The sequence below is a fragment of the Chlamydomonas reinhardtii genome, chromosome 14 (genome assembly GCF_000002595.2).
Source record: "Chlamydomonas reinhardtii strain CC-503 cw92 mt+ chromosome 14, whole genome shotgun sequence".
NCBI lineage: Eukaryota > Viridiplantae > Chlorophyta > Chlorophyceae > Chlamydomonadales > Chlamydomonadaceae > Chlamydomonas > Chlamydomonas reinhardtii.
Window position 1 is genome coordinate 2,963,506 of NC_057017.1, and position 19,908 is coordinate 2,983,413.

A 19,908-nucleotide genomic window follows, 5' to 3' on the forward strand; every position below is an offset into this window, starting at 1 on the left:
TCTGGAGCTTGTTGGTTACATAATGGATTCAAAGTGCTGGCTGCTAAGTTGAGCGCCCAAACACATGTGCCAAACTAGGTCCGTTGCCTGCGCGCCCTGCGCAGCTGTGCGCAGCAGGGGTGCCTGGGCGCCTTGCCCATGCTGCATTCCATGCTCGTAGTACTTTTCACTCGTTGCAGGCGGCCAGGCGCCCTTTGCATGCATCCACACACATTGCTCTAACACACTCCCATACATCTGCATTGCTTGCCCTGTAACTTCTCCATTCCCTCCAGCGCCTCCCCACCTCGAACGCGGCATACCCTTACGCCTCACTCACTCCTCAGACCACATCGTGCGTCAATTGCACTAGGTTACTACTGCAATGAAAAAGCATGCATGGCACTTTGATTATAATCCGGGGCACAATCAGCGCGTACATGTACATCCATGGTCAGGCTACGGCGGACACAGCCCACATCACCAGTTCACGGTTGCATTCCAGATGTACAGAGGGGCCACTAGTACGCCGCGTGCAAAAATGGCAGCAGACATGTACAGCTGCGTAAAAGAAACCACGTCAAAATCACGTGCGCGCCCCCGCCATATAGACGTGCGCCACCCCTGCTTGTCATGCACTCACTGCAGCGGTTGATTCATGCCAGACCCGACCAAGTACTAGTCGACATCATATCGCGTACAGTGCACCACTATGTGACTTATTCGTGATGTATGTGCACATACCGCATTGCAGCTCCTGCGCCACATCCCGCGTCACACAATTGCTTAGGTTGTGTGCGCAGCTGCTCAGGCTCCGGCTCCGGCGTTGCCGCCATGAGCACGTCGCCAGGTCCGTCAACATCCATGGGTTTGCGTGTCCTGTCGGCCCGTTCCATCCCGGCCCCCGCCCCGTCCACGGCCCCGCCCTCGGCCCACTGGTGCCGGTGCCGCCGCGTCCTTGTTGGCAGCGGGCTGTCCCCTGCCCCTGCCCCTGCCGCGGCCCCAATTGTGCTTCTTGCCACCATGCTTCGACATACTGCACACCAGGACCTGTAGAGGGGGGGCAGGAGGCCAAACAAACGTTGAAGGAACACCGGAACCCAGGCGCGAACGAGCACCCCGCACCTACGCCACAGTCTTTCATAGCACTCGCCCGCGCTCCGGACAGGACAATACAACTTAACACTTGCTACAATATGGTAGATGCCTATTTGGACAGTGTAACGGAAAAAGGGCTTCTCCTGCACGCAAATGCACACATGCATCGTGCATGTCTCCCAGTATCCTAGTATCGAAGACCCTGACCCCTGGGACCTCTCATTCTTAGCCTTGTCAGCAGATATGGCGCACCTGGCAGCCGCGGACTGCAGCCCCAGCTGATCCCGCGCATTGAAATTCTACGCCACAGAGTTGTATACGCGTTGGCGCCGCTGCATGTTGCGTGCCTGACTCATACGCTACCATATGTATCTGAGATGCCTATTCGGGGGTTGTGCAAGCTTCCGTGTGTGTCCTGACCCGAATGCGCATTTGGTTTGTCGCGTTGACACCACATATTGTTATGAGACGCAGCCCATCCTACTTATGCAGGCCCCAGTAGGACATTTCCATTATCCCGGCAACTTAGCACGAGGCCGGCGTCTCACCGGCAGCAGTAGCGCCAAGCAGAGTGTTAGGCCCCGCCCGCGACCAGGTAATGGCTCCATCTAGTCTATATGATTACATGGAGGGCTCCTGGCGCGCCGGGCGCTCCAAAAAGGGAAAGGTTGCAGAATTGCTTGGTAAATTTCAAACGTCGGTCAAAGGCCAGTAATCTAATCGCCCGGCGCGCCAGGGGTCTTCTATGAGGTGCCGCTTATTGGTCTATGCAAAGAAATCGGGCCGGGGCCTGGTCGCAACTGGGAAATGGGGGCGGTTGCTGGCCGTTGCCGATCACATGGGCCGAGTTGGCCACCCCGCACCCCTGACTTCTTGCCCTGGATTGAGGCGGGTTTCGCCCAGAATCTCCCGTTGCCCTCAAGTGCCTAAATACCAAACGGCGTCCAGCCAGCCCGTTACGTCTAAAGCAGGCGTGAACCCCAGTCGTCGTGCTCTGCTGTACCCACTGCAGTTAACCATGCAGGCCAGTTCCCCGACCCAGCCCTCGCCATTGCATTGCCCTGTGCCTTGCCCAATTATTTCTGCTGCCACGCGCGAACATGGGCGCAGGCGCCCAAGAAGCCCCGGAGTCCGGAGTGCGGATGGGATTTGTTGGATTCAGAAAAATAAGGTAGCCAGGACTGTGCTACATAGTGCCGTGCATCCTCGGCCGCCCGCTTGCTGTCGGGGCCGCATGACTGACGCACCTGAAATCCGGATGTACGGCAATCCCTGGCAGACCAGTTCCATTTCATCATCTCATGGCACGTACGTGCAGCCACACCGCGCAAGGCGGCGCCAGCCCACATGCCCACGCACGCTGCGTACTTCCTTGATGTCAGCATACAGTACTGCTTGCCGCAAGCCGCAGACCACACGCAGCACTTCACGAACACTACATGGCAACCCGACATCCTTGGTGGCACACGCCTGAGCGAGGGCCCTTGGCCCGTCACGCCTAACCCGACCTTACCCTTGCAATGCCAGTACGCACGAGGACACCGAGTTTTCACTGTACCCACGAGAAACACACGGATGCGACACACGTCTAACTTGGGGTCTGCCAGGCATGGAGACGCCGGCCGCCCTTGCTGCAGCCAGAGGTCTCCAAACCTCTCGCACTTCCTCGAGCACACACCGCTACACCGCTACACCGCACACGTCTACACCCGCATTGTCCTTCCAGACTTCTGTCAAGTCTCCTGGGTACATGTCAGCCAGGGATACTGTGGGTCCTTGTTGCCTTGAATCCATTCCCAACATACCCGTTGGCCAAGCCACGCCACTACACCACCATATGATTCTTTCCCCTGGCCGACTGCACACCAAGCGAAGTCATGCATGCCCACACACTCACAGAGTACCATCCTCCGACTCAGCAGCCCGACACGGCCCACATACACATACCGTATATGCCGTGAGATCATTTGCAGCTTCATGCCAAGCGTACACACGCGTGCACCCGCCCACACCAACACAGCATGGGCCAACGGCAGTTAGGCTGCTGAATATCGTATCCTGTAGGCAGCCTAACCGCTTGGCCGCTCCCCACATCTAACCGCTTGACCGCAGCCCACCCGCTTGGCCGCCACCCACATCTACGCATGCGCGCTGAGCCCTTGCACACCTCACCTTCCTACAACTGGGGTCTACCGCCCCTGCGCGTGCCCTTGCGCCTGCGCCCGCCCCTGCCCCTGCCCCTGCGCCTGCGCCTGCCCCTGCGCCTTGCTGCATGCCCCTGCCCCTGCGCCTGCGCCTGCCCCTGCCCCTGCGCCTGCGCCCGCCCCTGCCCCTGCGCCTGCGCCTGCGCCTTGCTGCATGCCTCCCGGTGCCCGCCCTGCTGCTGCCAGTGCGCCAGCTGGCACGCGCCGCAGCAGTACCACACCGCCTTGCACCGAGCGCACGTCTTGCCGCCGCTGGCTGGGAAGAGCGCGCTGGGCCCATCCGTGTTGGCGCAGGCAGGATTGCCGCACAGGACCACGCCCCGCTCGCTGCCCGCCTCAGCTGTACCCGCCGCTGTAGCTGCAGCTCCAGTGGTGCTACTGCCAGCCGTGGCGTCGCTTGCTGCTGCCGTCGCGACCGGGACCGGCAGGCGGCGCAGGCGTGCCTGCACCTCAGCTGGGGACATCAGGTTCACCACCGTGGTGTACTCCGCGCCGGCCGCAAGAGCTGCCGCCTGCAGCTCCCTCCAGCGGTTCAACTGCAGCCTTTCGGCTGCACGCCTTTCGGTTCCCACTCCGCCGGCACCCGGCGCAGGCGACGGCTGCTCAACGGCCGCGGCCACGAAGTCGAAGAGCTCCGGCAGTGGCCATCCAGACAACTTGTCCTCCTTCTGCTGGACATGCTCCACCAACGTGCGGGCACCCGACACCACAGCTGCGGCACTGATGCTGCTACTGCCGCTGCTGCTACTGCCTCCATCTACTGCTGCAGCCGCTGTAGCCGCACGGACAAGCATTTCTGGGTCCCAGGCCCCGATGGCAATCAACAAAAATGCCACCCAGTATTTGTCAATGCAGCGATTTGGGTTGCCAATATGTCGCAGCAGCGCCGCAAGGAAGCCCTCAGCGTCAAGCTCCTGGCTGTGAAGGAAGGCCCGCCACGACTCTGCCGCCTGGGCAGCTGGAATGACGCAACAGCCGGTGCTGCCGCTGGTGCTGTTCAAGGTGCCGCTATTGCCGCCGAGGCTGCTGCTGCTGCTGCTGCTGTCTGCGCCGTCCGCACCGCCGGCAGCACCAGCTGCATGCTGCTCCGCCCGCAGTGCGTGTAGGACGGCAACCGTGAGCTGGTGCGCCGTCACAGCTTGCATGCTCTGCCACACATCCTCCCTGTCTAGCGGATAGCTCCCCGCCAGGAACAGGAACTGCGGCAGCCACTGCCACAAGCACAGGCTCATCAGCAGCCGCTGCTGCTCCGCAGCCGGCGCGTAGGCACTGGGCCGCAGGCATGGGCCGCCCGCAGCCCCCACGGCAGCTGTCTTCGCTTCCTGCGCTTGCTCCAGCTGCCCCTGCGCCAGCGCCTGCGCCTGCGATCCTGGTGTCTCCAGCGCCCCTCCATCTACCTTGAAGACTTGCATCCGCGCGTGCACGGACTGCCTCAGCAAGGTAGTAAGGCGCCCGGCCAAACATCCAAAGCCCAGCCGCCAAGCCTCCATGTCGGGCCCATTAATATCTGCGCCGGCGGCATGTGTGCCCGGCGCCGGTGCAGCTGAGCTGCTGGCCCCGCCATCCCCACTGGTGCTACTGCCGGTTGTGTCACCGCCGCGGCTGCTACTGCCGCCAATGGTGCGGCCGCCACTGCGGCCCTCGGCCGCGGCCGCCTGTGAGCGGTGGCCGTGGCGCAGCCGCCGCACCGCCGCTGTCAGGGTGGCGACCAGCGATGCCACCTGCGCCGCCGGAGCATGTGCAAGCACCAGCGGCCACACGCCAGAGTCCACAAGCAAGGGCCACAGCACCCGGTCAGAGCTGCCGCCCGTTGCGTAAGCCTCCGGCCACGCCTGCGGATTCCGTAGAAGCGCCTCTAGGCGCGGCAGCAGCCCTGCCGCCAGCGCGCACCGCAGGCTGAAGCTGGGAGTGAACGCGTGCTCCGCCGAATGTGGCGCTACCGCCACGGCAGCCGGCGCTGCGTATGCTGCTGAGGACACTGATACCAATGCTACAGCCGTGGTGCTCCCGCGCGGATCCTCCTCCAGCTGCAGCCGCAGTAGCAGCCCCACTTCTGCAGCCACCACGTACATGAACCTTGCAACCTCCAGCTCGCAAAGCAGCACCCGCCACAGGCCCGCCAGACGCGCCGCCGCCTGCCGCGGCCGCAGCTTGCACAGCAGCCGCACCAGCAACGTGACCGGCTGTCGCATGCTGGTAGTTGCCTTTTCGTCCTGCAGGTCCATGTTTGTGTTCCTACCAGCGCACATGGCGTCCACAGCGCCATACAACACGTCATACGTGTTCACGGCACGTGTGCGTTCCACCGCTGCAGCCTTTGGCCCCGATGGTGCCGGCAACTGTGCGGAAGCTGCGACGGCCGCCGCTCCTGCTCCTGCGGGGGATGCTGCAGCCGCTCCTGCTATTGCGTCAGGTGTGCAGGGCCCTTGCTGCTGCTGCTGCTGAGCACATACACCGCCTGCGCCTAAAACTGCACCCGTGTTGGCGCCATCCATCTTGGCACCCCACCGTAGTGGAGGTGTGAGCGCGAGAAGTAAGGGGCAGTCCCGCGCGCTGATCGCCAGAGCTACGGCAGCGGGAGTGATGTATGTGTGTGTGTTCTGCGTGACGAGAGTGAGCGGCACAGCCGGCCTGACCAGCGCCCGACAGACCGCGACGGCATCCCCCGCTGCCTCTGGCCGCAACCGCTGCGGCGCCCGGCTGCCGCCAGCATCAGGCGCAGCCGTCGTCGCCGCCGCCGCCGCCGCCGCAGCACCTGACCCCGCCGCGCCGTGCCCCGAGCCCAAAGCCTGCGCTGCCGGATCCTGCACGCCGGCTTGTCCGGGTGCTGCTGCGCTGCCTGCGGCGCTTCCCTCCCGCAAGGTCGCCTCCGCCACCCGCGTCATCCAGACCGCACACGCCTGCAGGCAGCGGCCGCCCAACAGCTGCCGCACCATCTCAAGCTCGATGACCTGTATAAGGAACTGTCGCGGGGCAGGCGCCCCGCCGCCCACGGTCTCCGGCTGCCACTGCGGAGTCTCCTGCTTCTTGTAATCCTCCTCTTCTGCCATCCCCTGAATCAGCAAGTTAATGCACGACCCCACGATGGAAGCGCACGTGAGCAGCGATCCCCAGTTGGCGTCCATGTTGGTCAATGCCCCCGTCGCGATCGCAGCTGCGGCACTCAGCAGCGCTGCCGATATGTGCTCGAAGAGCTGGGTGCGGAGAAGGGCAGCGCGCAGCTCGATGACGGCGTCGTGGCACGATAGCAGCATACGCAGCACAGACGACGCGGCATTCAAAACCAAAAGCTGGACACGTATCATCGCAGCGGCTCGCTGCGCCGCGGTCATAGCTGCGCTTGTGGCGCCGCGGCCTGTGCCTGAGCCGCCGCTGTCGCCGCTGCCGCTGCTGCCGCCGCCGCTGCCGCCGCTGCCGTTGCTGCCGTCACCATCTGCGCTCCCGCGAGCCACACGCGCCAGCAGCCGTGCATGTAGGCTGAGAGTGTCTGCCCTAATGAAAGCTAGCGCCAGCAGCTTGCGCTCCTCAGCCGGCATCAGGTTGACGAGGGTGTCTGCCAAGTTCTGCGTGCCAACGAACACATCCAGGGCGTCCATGTGCTCGATGTCCAGCTCCAGCGCCCAAGCAGCCAGCACCCGAGCAGCCCAGCCGTGCGCGCCGACTAGAGACACAATCAGGCGGCCATGCGAGCCGTCCGCGGCTTTCCAGTCGGCTGGCGTCAAGGCGCCAGCTCGCGCTTGCGAGAAAGCCGTCACCTGGGCGCCGACGGCTTGACTGCTCTCACGCAGACTCGCAAAGTATTCTAGGTTCTCAATAATTCTATTGATACGGCTGCTGTGTGCCGAGCTGCCTTGCCCATCTCCAGGGTTGCGACCGCGACGCATTTGTGAGGAAGTTTTCAGGAATGGGGATACCACATCTAAAGTAAGGTAAGCGATTATGTACTGCGCGGCAAGACACGGCAGCGGTAACTGGTAAGGGTCCCGCTCCACTCTTCAGTCAATATGTTCCAGTAGCGCTGTGCCTTGCTGCGCTGTCCCAAAATCCAGGGTGTTTGTAACACCTCTTTGACGAAGGCAGCAGCATGGAGGATGACCGGCGTGATGGAACATGGCAAGGGGCAGGAAAGCGTAGTCCCGATGTGTGTGGCTCCCACCCGTGCCCACATAAATGCGTAGCAAGAAGGGACAAGGAGGATGACCGGCGGTGATTGCTCTGCTGTTTTCCGCCCATCGGCAGCATGCCCCATCCCCGCCTTCGACACCCCAATTCGCCACCTTCCTTCGTCCCAATCCCTTCTCGCTTTTCCCACACGCTTGTACCGCAAAGCCTCGCCACGCAACCAGATGATTCCCAGCTCGTCAAACATAGCCACCCGCACAAAGCCCAGTCCCAAGCGGCCAAGCCCCAACCCCTGCCCAGCACGCATGAACAGCCAAACGCGCCCTCGGACACGCCCGGCCACTGACCACCCCAGACATAGCGCACAGACCGGGCACGTCTCTCTGCTTCTAGCTACCGCCGTACCACCCGTAACCGCGCTTGCAGGCCCCGCGCCCGAACACCCCGCGCCCGAACGCCAGCTGGCTCCATATCCCCAAATGTCTGTCAGCCACGGGTTCGGACCTCCCGCGCGCACCTCACGCAGCAGCAGCTCCATTTAAGCAGCAAAATGCCGGGCCTACACCACAGCCCATCACGCCTCAGCCCTCAAACACGCCTGACCCGCGGCAGCCCGCGGGGCACCCCAGCACAGGGTGTGGCCGCGCCCCTGTGCCCCTGCTCCCAGTGCAGGACTCCCGGCTTACATACAAAGCTGCACCCGCAGACAGGCCCCACGCCTTCTCGGCGACAGATGCTCCCAGCATCCGTCCAGACATGGGACGCATGGAGCTGGCAGGGGCGCCTCCTGGCCTCCCGGCTCCAGGTCTCGTCAAAAGCTGTCGACCTCCCACGCGCATCTCACGTCCGCAGCCCCCAGCCCTCCGGCGCGCCCTCCGCCGCCGTGGCGCCGCTGCTGTCACGGATGCTGACGTCAGCGCCCGCGCCCACAAGCAGCTCGTACAGCTGAGGCGGCGGGGGGTTGGGTGGACGGGGTTAACGTTGAATCAATCCCGTAAGGAGCGGCAAGGAGAACTGCAGCTGCAAAAGCGGGTTGGGTGGAGGGGATGGGGCAGGGCCCAGGGTCAACCCCAGTCCCAACTGATGGGTGTGGGGGAGCGGGCAGGGGGCATTCACAGACGTACGACAGGTGGGGTCGGGTACGGACACGCGCGCGTGCTATTATGCACAAGGTCTGCAGGCACGCCAGTACGCCACCCATCAGACAGAGCCGCATGCGGTACTGTAATTGGCGCACGCGTTGCTTGCTCCCCTACCCCCTTACCGCCCGCACACGCACGCACGTACACACGCATTCACACGTATGCACTCGCACGTACACACACATACGTCCCCAGTTCCGCACCTCTCGGTGTTCCGTGACGGCGGCGTAGTGCAGCGGCGTCTGGCCGTCCACGTCAGCTGCGTCCACGTCAGCGCCCGCCGCCAGCAGCGCCGCCGCCACCGCCGCTGCGCCGCGGTCCGCGGCAAAGTGCAGCGCCGTGCAGCCTGGAGGCGGGAGGCGAGGCCGGGGAGGGCTGGGCAGCGTGGGCTAAGGCACGGAACGGCACGGTATGCCTGGGCGCGTGGCGTGCGCGTGCGCGGCCATGGGCGTGCCATGCTTGCTCAATCGCGTTCAGCAATCGTGCTTGTCATGGTCACGCTTGGGACTCCGGGCTTGACAGTGGTTCTGTGGGATGCGCGCAGATCGGCAGCCACACGCCCGATCTCACAGCGTCCCGCACCACCCGACCCGAACCCATGCAATTGCAACCTCTCCAGCTCATACACACCACTTGATGCACCCACGCGACCCCCGGTAGTAAACGGCATGACGAATGGCAAGTGGCACGCCACGCCCTACTGCCACACCTACCCGACTCGTCTCGTGCGTGCACGTCCGCCCCCGCCTCCAGCGCCGCCGTCACCGCCTCCAAGTCACCTTCCCCCGCCAGCTCATGCAGACTGCGGACCCTCTGTGTGCAAGGAACGAAGCGAGAAAGAGAAGGAGAGAAAGAAAGAGCGAGGAAGGGAGCAGGATGGTTGTGGGGGCCGTCTATGGCGGCGAGAGGTGAAAAGGGGTTACACACAGGCGGTCGTGAGAGCGGTCGGCCGGGTTTGAGGCCCTTGTGTCTGGAGTCAGGCCACGGCGCATGCTACGCAGGTGTGGGCATGTGGCCAATCACATGTAAATAGGATGCATGCAGCTCACAACAGAGGGGCCCACTTGAAACGGGAAGGCCGGCGCAACGCGGCCGTGTGGCAGCACTCACCCCCTCGTCGCCCTCGCCGCCGGCCTCCGCTTCCTCCCCCGCTGCGAGGCTGCTGAAGACAGGTCCCATGGCTCCGCCCCCGCCCCGCGACTTTCCAGGCTTGCTACCAGATGCTGCTGCGTCCCAATCCGGCGCCACGGTGCATAAGAGCTCCACGTATCGCTGCATCGCATCGTCCTTGCCGAGGTCGCCGAGCGCAGCCCACGCATCCCTGGCAAGGATCCATACTTTCATGCATTTGCAAGAAGCATAAAGAAAATCTACTTACCATTTCGCACGGCCGGCCAAGTCCCAGAAGGCGGGCCTGCCCGATGCGCATTTCCCGGCTGTCGCCTGCTTGTACAGCCCGTAGAATTGGAGTTTGAGCTTGTCGTCAAACCTTGCGTCCTTTGATATTACTGCCGCGCCTAGGAAGCTCGCAGCCGCGCCGAACGCGTCCTCCAGGTCTGTTGACACACCCTCTAGTCCCACGTCGTTGTCATCCATGTCCAGCGCTTGACTGCAACAATAAACTGGAGGTCTGCGCTATGCAAGTTGATTTGTTATATGAAGCGGTAAGGCGCGTGACGTCGCTGCAGCCATAATGCCATATTACCAAGGGGACGGATAGATCAAGGTCCCCAGGATAGATCCAGCTGCCGGCCCCATCCCGGGCTGCGGCACTTCCACGGCACCGCACACTCCAAAGAAACGTCCACGCGTCCATTCTAGGGCCTCAGTTGTCCTAGATCCACACGCGCAGCATCGCACGCCCAGCATTCGCTGCGCGCTTAGCTGTCCGCCCTCGCGGCCCAGGCCTCGTCGGCACACCCGAGCGAGACCCAAAACAGAACTTGCAGCAAACACACCTCGTCTACCGTATCGAACTGGCCATCGCAGCCTTCTTGCGATGCCTTTCCACGTCTTCAGGCCTTTGCCGCCTGCCTCGCCACGCGCGCAACCAAGGAGCAACGCCACGCAGCCAAACGGCACCGCACCGCACAGCACCGCACGCCCGCGCCTGCGCCACTGCGCCCCTTGGCATCCTTTACCGTACCTGCATTACGCCACAACTTCCACGCGCAGCCTACACCCCTCCAGAAGCCGCACCTCTGCGCCTTCACCCCACACTGCCCCACAGGCCCACACACACACTGCAAGGTTGCACCGCACTGCCTCCCACCGCCTCCTCATCCCAACTCATCCAGCCTCCTACTTCCTCCCGAATCCGCCAACACGCATCCACACAGACACGAAGCTCTGGACCCGCTCCCGACTCGCTCGTGAAGCAGCGGCCCGCCGCCCCTCAAGAACCCTCAACCATCGCGCCGCGGCGCCATGCCTTCCATTCCACCCGCCTTTCCTTCACCCCATGACGCTACGGCTTTTTCCGCCTTCTTTACCGCATGGCGCCAGCGCGCAACACGTCAATCATGTTGTACAGAGTCTTGTCGTCGTTGGCGTCTATCCGGCCCGCCAGGAACAGCGCGGCGTCCACAGTGCCCTCGGCGTACGTGGTGCGGCCGATTACGTTGTGCTGGAACTCGAACATGACCGTGCCGTCGCCCGACACCTGCGTGTGCGTGGAAACGGACAAACACAATGTGGATAAACACCCGACACACACACATGTGGCCAGGACAAACACGATGCAAGAAGCACTGGGTTTGTTGGTGAGGGTCCAGGGAAGCAGTAGAGTAGAGGCTTGGGGCGTGGAAGGGTGACTGGGAGCCCAGCGCCCAGTGCTCGTGCCTCGTGGCGCCCCGGCCCGCACCCCTGCTCGTCGGGCCATAATGCATCGCCCTGTCACGCGCACGCATGTACGCACCAGCTGGTAGGTGTGGTAGGCGTGGCCGTTGATGGCGTCCGCGGGCACCTTCATCACCTCCATCTGCGAGTAAATATCACGAAGGCGCCGTACAAGGTTACGATGTTCTAACTGAGTACAGGCACAAAGACAGCGAGGCAGTAAGGGAGCCGCATTTGTGCTTGGCGAGTGTGCCTGCTGCCACTGCCACTACGGTACTGCCTTCTACCACCGCTGCCTCCGCCCCCGCAGCCGCCCCTGCTGCCTGCCCCAGCCCCAGCCTTAGCCCCAGCCCAGGCCCCTCACCCGCCCCCCCACCCACCCCCGCACCCACACCACACTTGCACCCGCATCCGCACCCGCCTCTGCTGCCTGCCCCTGCCCCTGCCCCTGCCCCTGCCCCTGCCCCTGCCCCTGCCCCTGCCCCTGCCCCTGCCCCTGCCCCTGCCCCTGCCCCTGCCCCTGCCCCTGCCCCTGCTACCCCTGCCCTAGCTACTCCTGCTACCCCTGCCCCTGCCCCTGGTGCCTGCTTCTGCTACCCCTGCCCCTGCCCCTGCCCCTGCCGCTGCTACCCCTGCCGCTGCTACCCCTGCCCCTGCCGCTGCTACCCCTGCCCCTGCCGCTGCTACCCCTGCCGCTGCTGCTGCTCACCTGCGCCTTGGGCTCGCGCACCAGCTCGATCTGGGAGACATCGAAGGGCACGCCCAGCTCCACAAACGACTGCACCACTGCCTTGGCCGTGCCGCTGGTGTCCTTCTTGGTGGACTGCATGGGGAGCAGGGGGGGAGAGGGAGAGAGGGGACGGGTGTGTTCGACGGGTGGTTGGTTGGGTGGTTGGTTGGGTGGAAAATGGTTTGGAGAGAAAGAAAGGAGGGGAGGGAGGGCAGCGAGGCAAACACACACACACACACACGCACATACACATACAACACGTGCACACAAGCGCAAACACACACGTCGCAAACACACATACAACACAACGCAAACACACACGCACACACCTGGTGGGACTCCACCACGCGGAGCTTGTAGCCGGAGAAGGCGCCGGGGAAGGACTTGGCCATGAGGTCCATTGTGGCCTGGGGACATCCACACCGGGGGTGGTGGTGGTGGTGGTCGTGAAGACAGGCAACAGCAATGTCAAGACGATGGGGGGGGAATCTCACTCAAAGGAGGTGCTGGTTGCAGGTGGTGGGCTTACAGGCTCGTGCTTCACAGGTGTTCATGCCTAACAATGGAGCGATGGAGAGGTAGGGTGTCAGATGCGGGCAGTGTGGCTGAGCGTCCAGCCCTGGCCACCGCGCCTTGCATTGCGCGGCTCTGTTGTTTCCGGGTGCTGCTGGCTGCTCCCGGCTGCTCCCCGCCCCGCTGTGCACGCTGCGAACCAGACACCCAAGCCGCCCGCCCGCCCACACCCACACACCCACACCCACACCCACACACAAACACACAAATACACACACGGCCGCCCACACACCCCTGGAACGCCCGTTGTCCCCAGATGCTCCCTGTCCAGGCTGCTCCCTGCCGCGCCCTCCGAGCCCCCAAGGCCGCCCCCGGCCCACCTGGAACGCCACGATCTGCTTTCCCATGTTGGGCGCGATGACGGCGTACACCTTGGAGGCCTCAACCTGCACGCGCGTGTGTGTTGGTGCGTGTGTGTGAGACAGCGGCATGCCCGCACGGCCCTTGTGCTCCTCCCGCCCCCGGCCCCCGGCCCCGGCCCCGGCACCATGCGCCCCAAGTGCCCCATGTGCCCCATGTGCATACAAGAAAGGGGATACAACAAGTCACGTCGCCTCCGGGCTTGCAAGTGACACGGAGGGGCCTCCCCTCCTCTTCATGCTTCAGGCGCCCCAGGCAGAGCCCCAGGCACACCCCCGGGCCGCCGCCGCACCTGCGCCGCGATCTTGGCTCGGTCGCCGCCTGTTGTCCCCATGACGAAGGGCGTGCGGTGCTTCACGTAGAAGTCCACCATGCTGTGGATGGCGTCCGGCAGCGTGTAATCCACCATGAGAAGGTGCGGGTAGCGGCCCTTCAGCTCCTCCACAACGGCGTCGCGCGTGGAGGGCGGCACAAGCGTCAGCGCGTGGCCGGCGACGTTGACGGTGGCGTTGGTGGCCACGTCAGCGGGGCCGCACAGGGTGTACGGCACCAGCTCCACGCCGGCACGCAGCGCGGCCTCCGCCACCGCCTGGCCCATCTTGCCAGTGCAGCTGTTGGGTGGTGGGTGACGGGGTGGTGGAGTTAGGGTTGCGGGGTGGGGTTGCGGGTTGGGGTTGCAAGGATGTTTGGAAAAGCGGTACAGGATGCAGTAAACTGAGGTAGGTGCAGTGAGTGGTGCGCAGCAATGGAGGGAGGCTAGGGATCCGGGCAATGAGGAGGGGGCATGGGGCCGGGGGCACTGCGGTGGCGATGTGTGCAACGTGAGGGTTGAGGAGATGGGAAACCGCAACGGCGAAGGCGCACGTTCTGCAGAGTGGCACGGCCCGGGGGTCAGTGACCGCAGCTGCAACCACCTAATGCTCTGGAGAGGAACAGTTGCAGCCGGGCTTGCTTGCTCAATTGGTCCTGCCACGCGAAACGGCTATGACGGATGCGGCAAGCGTGGGGCCGCGCTGACTTGACTCCGGCGGTGTGCGCGTCCTGCGCGTGGCTCCGCGCCTGTCCTGCCCCTGCGAGAAGCTTCTCCCTCCCCTTCGACGACTCCTGCCCAAGTGCTCCCCTCCATTTCGGCTCCTCCTGCTGTTGCTGTCGAAGCTCGCTGCTTGCCGATGTACCGGTCCCGAGCTGCGGCGCGTACAAGCGCCGGCCTGAGCGGCTTGAGCCTCTCACAGCTGCATGCGGGTGAGCTCTCCCTTGAATCCCTTGAACCCACATTGCGGTCCCCTTGATGGCAGGCTGTCCCGCTTGCCTTGCTTTCTACGTGACTAGCGGTGATGCATGCTGGTTGGGTAAGCCGTTCAGCGAGGTGTGCCAGCGTTTACATGCGCACTGTACACTGGCACGTTCCTGCGCAGGCCCGTGCCACCGTCCCCCCGGCCCCCACCACACCCCGGACGCCGGAGCATACCCCCGAGCCCTTCCCGGTGCCCAAACCCTTTACGATACTCAAGACAGCACAGTTGCACCAACCTGTTGACCATGAGCTGCAGCTTGGGCTTGGCACTGGCCATCACCACCATCGACGTTCGCGTGCGCGGAGTGATGCGCGAGCTGGCCACGCGCGAGCAGCGCAGCTGTTGCTGCATTTTAAAGCGTTTGTAAGGTGTGGAGCGCGCTACGAGTACTCGAGGGGTCGGCGGCGTGAGCTGCTGCCGCGATTGTTGCAAGCGAAGCACGAGTGCCCAGTCAGTGTGTATGAATTGTAATATGCGTGCCACAGTTCACAATTGGGGTAACTCAGGGCTTGATCTGTGAGCTGCACGCAAAAGTTGCATGGGCAAGTTTTGCAAAGAAGCCGATCAAAGCCTGTTACTCATACCTACACCTTTTTCTATTATAGTATTCCCTTGGCATTATCATCAGAACAGCTAGTTCAAGTCTGCGCGACAAGGTGCAACGAATCTTGGCCTCTGTCTCTAGTCTTTCTTCCTATCTTCTGGTTTCTTCATATCTCACTTCAATCTGCTTCTTCTGAATCGATAGTCAGGGGCCAGGGCCTGCGGGCAAGCTATTTTCAGCGGCAGAACCCCTAGGACACCATGGCGACCCTCAGTGACCGCCTGAACATTAACAGTCAGATTGAGCACTTGCAAGCCAAGTACGTGGGCACTGGTCACGCCGACCTGACCAAGTTCGAGTGGGCCCTCAACATCCACCGCGATAGCTACGCTTCCTACGTTGGCCACCACAACATGGTGTCGTACTTCGGCGCTGTGGAGAATGAGTCAATCGGGCGCGTGAAGTATGAGTTTCTGCAGCGCATGCTGCTGCCCTGCGGCCTGCCCCCTAAGGCTCAGGACCAGAGCGAGGACGAGGAGGAGAAGTGAGCGGAGCTGGAGCATGCGCAGCTGGCGTGGGGTCAGCGGAAGGAGGTGTGGCAGGCTGCAGAGTCTGCCCGGGTCGCAGGGGCCTGCGGGGAAGGCTGGGGTTTCTGCATCCGAGGCACACGGTTAGGGCTGAATGCGGGCGGTCTAGCACATGCCGCTTGTGCCGAGAGAGGGGGCAGGCGTGCCCCCACCGGCTGTAATATAGTCCGCCGGCTGTAATGTAGTTAATGGTGTTGCAGTGGCAGGCATGGATCATGGGCGTGCCGGCAGCGTGCAGGCAGCGCACGCTAGCTAGCGGCATGACAAGCGGAGGCGCGGAGGTGTCGTAGCACTGAACGGAGCAGCTGTTGAAGCAAGGCGCTCTTTGCACGGACTGCCAAACCTTATGCGAAGTTGTAAGCGAACTGGTGGTTCTTGTGACCATATCTTGTACCCCTATGCGGTAGCTCGGGTTGCGTGGCATCGTGTCAGGGGCATCTGGTGGGCTGCGCGGAGCACCAACTTCACTGGCACGCGCAGGCAGTGCATGGGACACTGGCGGTGCCGTAATGCGCAATAAGTACCACCCGTGATGAGGGGAACGGAGTCAGGGATTAGGAGGGCGCAAGAGCTCCATGCTCCTCGCTGGTATGGGCTGGCACGGCCTGGCACGCCAGGGGTGCAGATGGCTGCCGGGGTCATGGCGAGCAGCGGAGGCAGCCATTGGTGTATACAATGACACAGCACCTGAAGGAACATTGGGGTCACCCCTGCCCCCGGCTCATTAGAATGGCACCGGTTGCGCAGCCAGCTAAGGGGAGGACAGGGGAGGATGAGCACGTCCAGCAGGGTCAAGCGAGAAAACACCCACCGGTGCTCACGAAACATACAGTGCGCCATGCCCGGTGACAGGAGTGCTTCAGTGCGTCTCAGCGCACTCTATCCAATGACACGGGCGATTGCGCCACGCAGCGTCACGAAGCAATGCGCCCTACCCAGTTACCCAGTGACAAGTGCGACTCAGTGCATCCCGGCCATTCGAACCTTCCCCTTTGAGCGCCCTGCAGGCTGCAGCGCCCTTGGCCCCTTGCCTGCCGCCGCCACCCTGCCGCCACCCTGCCACCCCACAGAGGAAAACGATCTTCAAAATCCCACATGTGCACAACATGCGCCTGAAGCGCCGCTGCTGGGCCCTCCGGCTTATCAGCCGCTTTGCCTGCTTTGCTCCATTGCTGTCAGCAGCGCCGCCTCCAGTTCCAACATCAGCAGTGAACCGCCATTGCTGCCATTGCCGCCATTGCCGCTGTCGCCACTGCCGCCACCCTGCTGCTGCCACTTCTCGACATAATCGTGTCCCGCGCCAGGCAGCACCACCAGCCGCCAGCAGCAGGAGGCGGCGGCGGCGGCAGTGGGCGCGAGCGGGGGGCCGGGGGAGGAGCAGGGGGCAGGCGTCGAAGAAGGGCATGGGGGGGAGGCCGGCGAAGTGGCGGCAGGTGCAACGTGCTGGCGCCACGCCTCGAGCTGTGGGAGAGCATGTGGAGAGTACCGCAGGCGCGAGTCAGTAAATGGGGTGGCGCAGCCGCACAGGGCCCCCGCGTGGGGTCGTGGGGCTCGGCATAGCCCTCGGCCTAGCCCTCAGCCTAGCCCTCGGCCCAGCCCACAGCCTGGCACTCGGCCTAGCACTCGGCCCAGCCTACAGCCTGGCCCTCGGCCTAGCCCTCCGCCTAGCCCTGCACAGTATGCAAAAGCGGCTGGCGGACGACTACGGCGCTGACACCGCACGCATGAAGGGGAAAGGGTGTCACACTCTGTATGGTACGCTGAAGGACACAAGTGAAACCAGTTGCTTGGGGGCGTGCGAGGGGTTACGTTGCTTGCATGCGTGTTGTCAAGCGTTCAGTTCTCTACCAAACAGCCTGCAGCCGCTCACGCACGCACCCAAGCACCCCTGCACGCACCTGTTCCCGTGTGTATCGCCCGTCCACCGCGCCGCCAAACACCGTGAGCGGCACGGGCAGCGGGGCGCGGCGGCCTGGCGGCGTCTGCAGTGTACGGCAGGAGTACGGTAGGCAACGGACAAGTTCAATCCGCCTCACATGTACGGCGGGTACGGTCAGTACAGTACCGTGTTCGGTACATTTTCGCCGCTTTCGTACTGCCTCCGCAGCTGCTCAACCAATACCATAGCCAAGCTGTGGAGCTGCATCCCCAGCCCCCCCCCCCGGTACCAGGCCCCCACCCCGGCACCAGCCCCCTCCCCGGCACCAGCCCCCACCCCGGCACCAGCCCCCACCCCAGCACCAGACCCCCACATTGGTTCACTGTCACTGTCCGGGTCCGCGGATACGCCACGCACCCCCGCCGCTGTAACCCCGCCCTGCAACCCCAGCCCAATTCCACAGCCACAGCCACAGCCACAGCCACAGCCACAGCCACAGCCACAGCCACAGCCACAGCCACAGCCACAGCCACAGCCACAGCCACAGCCACAGCCACAGCCACAGCCACAGCCACAGCCACAGCCACAGCCACAGCCACAGCCACAGCCACAGCCACAGCCACAGCCACAGCCACAGCCACAGCCACACACAGCCACACACACACACCGTGTAGGTCTCCGCCAGTTTGAAGTCGGCGCGCAGCGTTGGCCACACCAGCTGCCGCACGCGTGGGTCGGACTGCGGCAGTGACGACGACGGCGTGGGTTGCATTATTGAGCCGTTATGTGAAGCGAGGGATTGCGGGCATGCGAATGTCGCTAGGGACTTACGGAGGTAGCAGGAGCAAGACACACGGTCATCGCCACTCGCTCATTCTGGCGCTGCTGCTGTTGCTCTTGATCCCGTTCCTCCTCTCGCCCGGCCCCTCCGGCCCCTCCCGGCCCCTTCCAGCCCCTCCCGGCCCCTCCCGGCCCCTCCCGGCCCCTCCCGGCCCCTCCCGGCCCCTCCCGGCCCCTCATCAGCCCCACCAGGTGCGGATTGGTGTCTCCGTAGCGCCGCCTGAAGGCCGCCCAGAAGGCCTCCGGCTCGTCCAGGGCGTGCAGGCGGGTGGGGTCCAGGTCGTGTGCGGCGGCGGACAGGTGCGGCGCCCTGCGGCAGAGTGGTGGGCCGGTGCGGCATCGGCAGTGCAGTAGTGCAGTGGGCAAAGCAAGCGAGGTAGAGAGAGCAGCAGGGACGGCGGGGTGGGGAAAGTATGAAGAGTAGCAGCAAGGCACGCAGGCACGACAGTTCAGGCCGCCCCTGCAATATAAGTGTGGGGACTGGGGGTGCTTCCGTGGGGTGCTCCGTGTGCCTGCCCCACGTGCTGCTGCCAGCCTGTCCCGTGACCTCACCTGATGCCGGACACAAACACGTGTGCTGGCAGCTGACAGATTGGCGGCCCGACAGCAGTAGCCGCACCCGCAGCCGCAGCCGTACCTGCCCTTGGCGCTTCACGAGCCATTGTCTCCTTCGCCACCTCCGCCCCCGCTGTCTTCTCCCCCGCCCCCGCTGCCTTCTCCCTCGCTGCCTTCTCCGACCCCGCCCCCGCCAGCGCCCTGCCCATGAGGCACTGCGCCACTTCGTACACCACCCAGCCGCCCAGGCTGTGCCCGAACAACGCGTACGGCACCTGTCGGCGTCTGCAGCTACTGCCGCCAGTAATCCTACTGCTGGTGGTGGTGCTACTGCTGCCGGTGGTGCTACTGCCGCCGGTGCTACTGGCGCTACTACTGCTACTGCCATCGGCCACAGCAGCTGCGCCTGATGGACCTGGGCCTGTTGCCGCAGCAGCGGCGGCGGCGCTCGCCGCCGCCGCCGATTCGGCCGCCTCGTTAGTGCGCATCATTTCCTCTTCCGCCGCCGCCGCCACCGCTGCTGCTGCTGCTGCTGCTGCTGCTGCTGTTGCTGCTGTCGCCGCCGCCGTACTTTGCTCCTCTTGTACGGCAGCCACGTGGGCCGCCACGACGTCGGCAATCTCCTCCGCCAGCTGTACGGCAGGGTGTGGCACACAACGACATGTGCATCAAAAAGGGATGGGAATAATGAAGTGCCTCCCACCGGCCCACTCCACAGCAGCTGTAGTGCCAAACGGTGCCAACTAATAACCCCTAGCAGACAAGCAATGACACCTGTTGGCTCACGCGTTGAGGCGAACCTGCCTTTACCCCTACCCCGCCACACACACACAGTTGGAGGTGAAGGTGGAGAAGTGCGTGCCTGACACGTACGGCAGTGGCGGTGCGTGCATTTTTCACTGACTTTTGCGCGTTCCTTATCCACGCTCGGTGGAAGTAAGGGCGACCCTAGCGTGCGTAGTCGGCATTTAATGTTTCGGCCAGCAGACTTACCTAGACCTGCACGCATGCACCTAGACCTGCACTTTTTCGCCTTTTCCGCCTTTTCGGTACATGATGGGTACATAGCCTCAACGACGTCGTGCACACTTCTCCATTGCATCTCCTGCCCATTATTATTAATATCCATCCCGCCCTCCCCCTCCCCCTCCCCCTCCCCCTC

General features: G+C 63.7%; 5 protein-coding genes across 6 annotated transcripts in view; 1 reads left to right on the forward strand and 4 right to left on the reverse strand.

The window, feature by feature from the left end:
* Positions 1 to 1,955: 1,955 nt before the first annotated feature.
* CHLRE_14g627788v5 (uncharacterized protein) lies at positions 1,956 to 7,431 on the reverse strand. Its single transcript, XM_043070320.1, has one exon. It carries the CDS (start codon positions 7,163 to 7,165, stop codon positions 3,254 to 3,256), a length of 3,912 nt encoding a protein of 1,303 aa, XP_042916993.1. The 5' UTR covers positions 7,166 to 7,431; the 3' UTR covers positions 1,956 to 3,253.
* Positions 7,432 to 7,495: 64 nt separating this feature from the next.
* On the reverse strand, positions 7,496 to 10,171 carry CHLRE_14g627800v5 (uncharacterized protein). Its single transcript, XM_043070321.1, has 5 exons — positions 9,924 to 10,171; positions 9,656 to 9,866; positions 9,259 to 9,358; positions 8,749 to 8,891; positions 7,496 to 8,348 (listed from the first exon to the last, which is right to left on the reverse strand). Exons 1-5 carry the CDS (start codon positions 10,139 to 10,141, stop codon positions 8,244 to 8,246), a joined length of 777 nt encoding a protein of 258 aa, XP_042916994.1. The 5' UTR covers positions 10,142 to 10,171; the 3' UTR covers positions 7,496 to 8,243.
* Positions 10,172 to 10,235: 64 nt separating this feature from the next.
* Positions 10,236 to 14,831, reverse strand: CHLRE_14g627850v5 (uncharacterized protein). Its single transcript, XM_043070322.1, has 7 exons — positions 14,577 to 14,831; positions 13,339 to 13,657; positions 13,007 to 13,072; positions 12,443 to 12,520; positions 12,093 to 12,206; positions 11,463 to 11,525; positions 10,236 to 11,207 (listed from the first exon to the last, which is right to left on the reverse strand). The coding sequence occupies exons 1-7, from the start codon at positions 14,690 to 14,692 to the stop codon at positions 11,034 to 11,036; spliced, it is 930 nt and encodes a 309-aa protein (XP_042916995.1). The 5' UTR covers positions 14,693 to 14,831; the 3' UTR covers positions 10,236 to 11,033.
* A 100-nt stretch (positions 14,832 to 14,931) lies between these two features.
* Positions 14,932 to 15,844, forward strand: CHLRE_14g627900v5 (uncharacterized protein). The gene has a single exon (XM_001692747.2). It carries the CDS (start codon positions 15,146 to 15,148, stop codon positions 15,431 to 15,433), a length of 288 nt encoding a protein of 95 aa, XP_001692799.1. The 5' UTR covers positions 14,932 to 15,145; the 3' UTR covers positions 15,434 to 15,844.
* A 391-nt stretch (positions 15,845 to 16,235) lies between these two features.
* The window catches only part of CHLRE_14g627917v5 (uncharacterized protein), a 4,546-nt gene continuing 873 nt past the window's right edge, over positions 16,236 to 19,908 (reverse strand). The window contains exons 3-7 of one of the 2 annotated variants that reach the window (XM_043070323.1): positions 18,744 to 19,378; positions 18,381 to 18,501; positions 18,019 to 18,090; positions 17,371 to 17,454; positions 16,236 to 16,933 (exon numbers count right to left, since the gene is read on the reverse strand). In XM_043070323.1, the coding sequence (XP_042916997.1) occupies positions 16,616 to 16,933; positions 17,371 to 17,454; positions 18,019 to 18,090; positions 18,381 to 18,501; positions 18,744 to 19,378 (1,230 nt within the window). In that variant the 3' untranslated portion in view covers positions 16,236 to 16,615. Of the gene's footprint in view, positions 16,934 to 17,370; positions 17,455 to 18,018; positions 18,152 to 18,380; positions 18,502 to 18,743; positions 19,379 to 19,908 lie in introns of those variants that run through there. The other variant, XM_043070324.1, reaches the window with a different exon arrangement.